The following is a 3,773-nucleotide window of genomic DNA, read 5'->3' as shown; positions in this document are numbered from 1 at the left end:
TTCTCTCCAGTGTGAATCCTTTTATGTTTAGTTAGGGTTGAGGGCCATATAAATGCTTTACCACATTCTTCACATTTGTAGGGTTTCTCTCCAGTATGAATTATCCTATGTGTAGTAAGGTGTCCAAACTGGCTAAAAGCTTTGGCACATTCTTCACATTTGTAGGGTTTCTCTCCCGCGTGCAGCCTCTTATGTCTAGTTAGGGTTGAGGACCATACAAATGCTTTGCCACATTCTTCACATTTGTAGGGTTTCTCTCCAGTGTGTATCCTTTTATGTATGGTTAAGGATGAGGGTTGGCTAAATGCTTTGCCATGTTCTTCACATTTGCAGGGTTTCTCTCCAGTGTGTATCCTCTTATGTATGATTAGCATTGAGGATTGGCTAAATGCTTTGCCACATTCTTCACACTTGTAAGGTTTCTCTCCAGTATGAGTTATCTTATGTGTAGCATAATTTGAGGATTGGTTAAAAGCTTTGCCACATTTGCAGGATTTCTCTCCCGTGTGCAGCCTCTTATGTCTAGTTAGGGTTGAGGACCATACAAATGCTTTGCCACATTCTTCACATTTGTAGGGTTTCTCTCCAATGTGTATCCCTTTATGTATGGTTAAGGATGAGGACCATACAAATGCTTTGCCACATTCTTCACATTTGTAGGGTTTCTCTCCAATGTGTATCCCTTTATGTATGGTTAAGGATGAGGGTTGGCTAAATGCTTTGCCACGTTCTTCACATTTGCAGGGTTTCTCTCCAGTGTGTATCCTCTTATGTATGGTTAGCATTGAGGATTGGCTAAATGCTTTGCCACATTCTTCACACTTGTAAGGTTTCTCTCCAGTATGAGTTATCTTATGTGTAGCATAATTTGAGGATTGGTTAAAAGCTTTGCCACATTTGCAGGATTTCTCTCCCGTGTGCAGCCTCTTATGTCTAGTTAGGGTTGAGGACCATACAAATGCTTTGCCACATTCTTCACATTTGTAGGGTTTCTCTCCAATGTGTATCCCTTTATGTATGGTTAAGGATGAGGACCATACAAATGCTTTGCCACATTCTTCACATTTGTAGGGTTTCTCTCCAATGTGTATCCCTTTATGTATGGTTAAGGATGAGGGTTGGCTAAATGCTTTGCCACGTTCTTCACATTTGCAGGGTTTCTCTCCAGTGTGTATCCTCTTATGTATGGTTAGCATTGAGGATTGGCTAAATGCTTTGCCACATTCTTCACACTTGTAAGGTTTCTCTCCAGTATGAGTTATCTTATGTGTAGCATAATTTGAGGATTGATTAAAAGCTCTGCCATATTCTTCACATTTGTAGGGCTTTTCTTCAGTATGAGTTTTCTTATGATTAGTAAGGGTTGAGGACCAATTAAAGGTTTTTCCACATTCTTTACATTTGTATGACTTCTCTGTAGTATAAATGCTTTTATGGTGGGTTTTGTGTGAAAGCATGCAAAATGATTTGACACAATTTTTACATTTGAAAGGTTTCTTTCTAGTATGTCTTATCTTATATCTGTTTAAATTTATAAATTTACAAAAGACTTTCAAATATTTACCACATTGAGATACTTCACCCTGGGTAGTTGTGAAACACTGGTTAGGTCCATTATAGCCTTCTTTGTGTACCTTACACTCATCCACACTTTTACAGCCTTTCCTTAATTGTAAATTCTCATGTCCACATTTTTCAAATCTTCTTAGTATTACTTTTTGAAAAGAATCTTCCATGCCCTGCTCTGGCCAAATATCTTGAGCAAAATGAGGACATATACCTGGAAAAAAAAATTAATTTACTCCACTTACTATACTGACATAAATATAGTTTAAAAATATTTAGCTATAAAATTATACAACCTACATAAACAAGATGGTTTTGCAAAAATACCACAGACCCTAATTCTTTCACAGACATTTAAATGTAAGAAAAACGTACAAACCAAAATACATCTGTGGGAAATTTATAAATCAGTTAACTGTGTGTAGTGTTCCAGATGAGCACAATGCAAAAAACCACATAGAAGAAAAAGAAAAGTCTAAATTTACCCAACACAGCTTTTCCTGCTTCCTACTATAACATAGTGCCTTTAAAAGTGAATTGCAAACTCTTGATTTCTGTTTAAAAGAAAGGTAAGATACTGGCACATTCATTGTCATTTCTGGCTTTTAGGGGCTTTTCCTGACACTGTTTTCTGTCTCTCATGACATAAAGTGCTGACAGAAATGTTGGTATACTTTGGAATGAGAGTTTGAGTCTGCTGAGATCAAAGAAAAATGTTCCAGCAGTAGCGAGACTGCAGTACCACAGAAAAGGAACAAGTGTAGCAAGTGATTACTGACTCCTACAAAGTAACATGAATAAACTCTAACTAAAAACTAAACACAAAATTTCAGGCAACACAAGTCCTAAGAATATGTCTGAAAAACTCCCATAATCATGAGCCAAGATAATTGTTTTCAGACTATGCCAGGAGCTACATTATAAAAATTTTGACAGGTAGTTTTTTTAATGTAAAAAACTGAAAGCTTTCAATATATACAAAATAGGGCAGTATCATCCCACCAAAAGCATCATAAAATTTTCTGAAACATAAAAAACTAAGATTTATACATTAATTTTAAGAATTGTTAATAAATTGAACACTGATTAAAACAAGAATAGACACAAGTATGGAAAATCAGAAAAATGAGGATGAGAACAAAAATATTTAACATTTCAAAAAAAAAAAAAAACCCAGAAACTGTGGATGTAAAAAATACAAAAGGAAACTAAAAGATCCTAAAAGCTAGAAAAAAATGATGTAAAAATAAAGGAGCTCTGTTGAGGTTTTGGCTGGGGGGTGGTGTCTCACGCCTGTAATCCCAACACTTTGGTAGGCCAAGGCAGGCGGATCATGAGGTCAGGAGATCGAGACCATCCTGGCTAACATGATGAAACCCCATCTCTACTAAAACAATACAAAAAATTAGCCGGGCGTGGTGGTGGGTGCCTGCAGTCCCAGCTACTCGGGAGGCTGAGGCATGAGAATGGCATGAACCTGGGAGGCTGAGCTTGTACTGAGCCAAGAACACGCCACTGCCACTGCACTCCAGCCTGGGCAACAGAGCCAGACTCTGTCTCAAACAAAAAAAAAAAAAGAAAAGAAAAGAAAAAAAAAAAAAGCTCAACAAATATATATGCAAATACACAAAAGTAGAATTTCTTAGCATTATCCTAGTGGTGCAGAAAACATTTTTAATTATTGTCTGAAATTTGAAAGATAAAAGCAGAGAAATCATTATAAACATCTTTTAATGAATATACAACATAAAATATATAAATAGCAACATAAATGACAAGTTTTAGAGATGATGTAATAAAAAAGAATTTTTGTATACAGCTTAAGTTTTTTTTGTTGCCAGATTAAAATATATTATTGTATTTTTTACAGATTATATGTAATCACCAATGTACCACACAAATATTTGTTTAAATACACAAAACAGGCTGGGTGTAATTGCTCATGCCTGTAATCCCAGCACTTTGGGAGGTCAAGGTGGGTGGATCATGAGGTCAAGAGATCGAGACCACCTTGGCCAACATGGTGAAACCCCATCTATACTAAAAAAAGGAAAAATTAGCCAGGCATAGTGGCACATGCCTGTATTCCCAGCTACTCAGGAGGCTGAGGCAGAAGAATCACTTCAACCTGGGAGGCAAAGATTGTAGTAAGTCGAGATACACCACTGTACTCCAGCCTGGGTGAGAGAGTGAGACTCCGTCTCAAA

At 36.8% G+C, this 3,773-nt stretch overlaps 1 protein-coding gene across 1 annotated transcript in view; it reads right to left on the bottom strand.

The window, feature by feature from the left end:
* Positions 1–3,773, bottom strand: part of ZNF91 (zinc finger protein 91) — a 203,078-nt gene that overhangs the window by 1,569 nt on the left and 197,736 nt on the right. The window contains 1 exon segment of the mRNA XM_011953523.1: positions 12–1,780. Within this exon segment, the coding sequence (XP_011808913.1) occupies positions 12–1,780 (1,769 nt within the window).

This window comes from Colobus angolensis, unplaced genomic scaffold (assembly GCF_000951035.1).
Source record: "Colobus angolensis palliatus isolate OR3802 unplaced genomic scaffold, Cang.pa_1.0 Scaffold365, whole genome shotgun sequence".
Lineage (NCBI taxonomy): Eukaryota > Metazoa > Chordata > Mammalia > Primates > Cercopithecidae > Colobus > Colobus angolensis.
The sequence above is the reverse complement of the archived record's forward strand: the minus strand, read 5'-3'. Positions and strand labels throughout refer to the sequence as shown.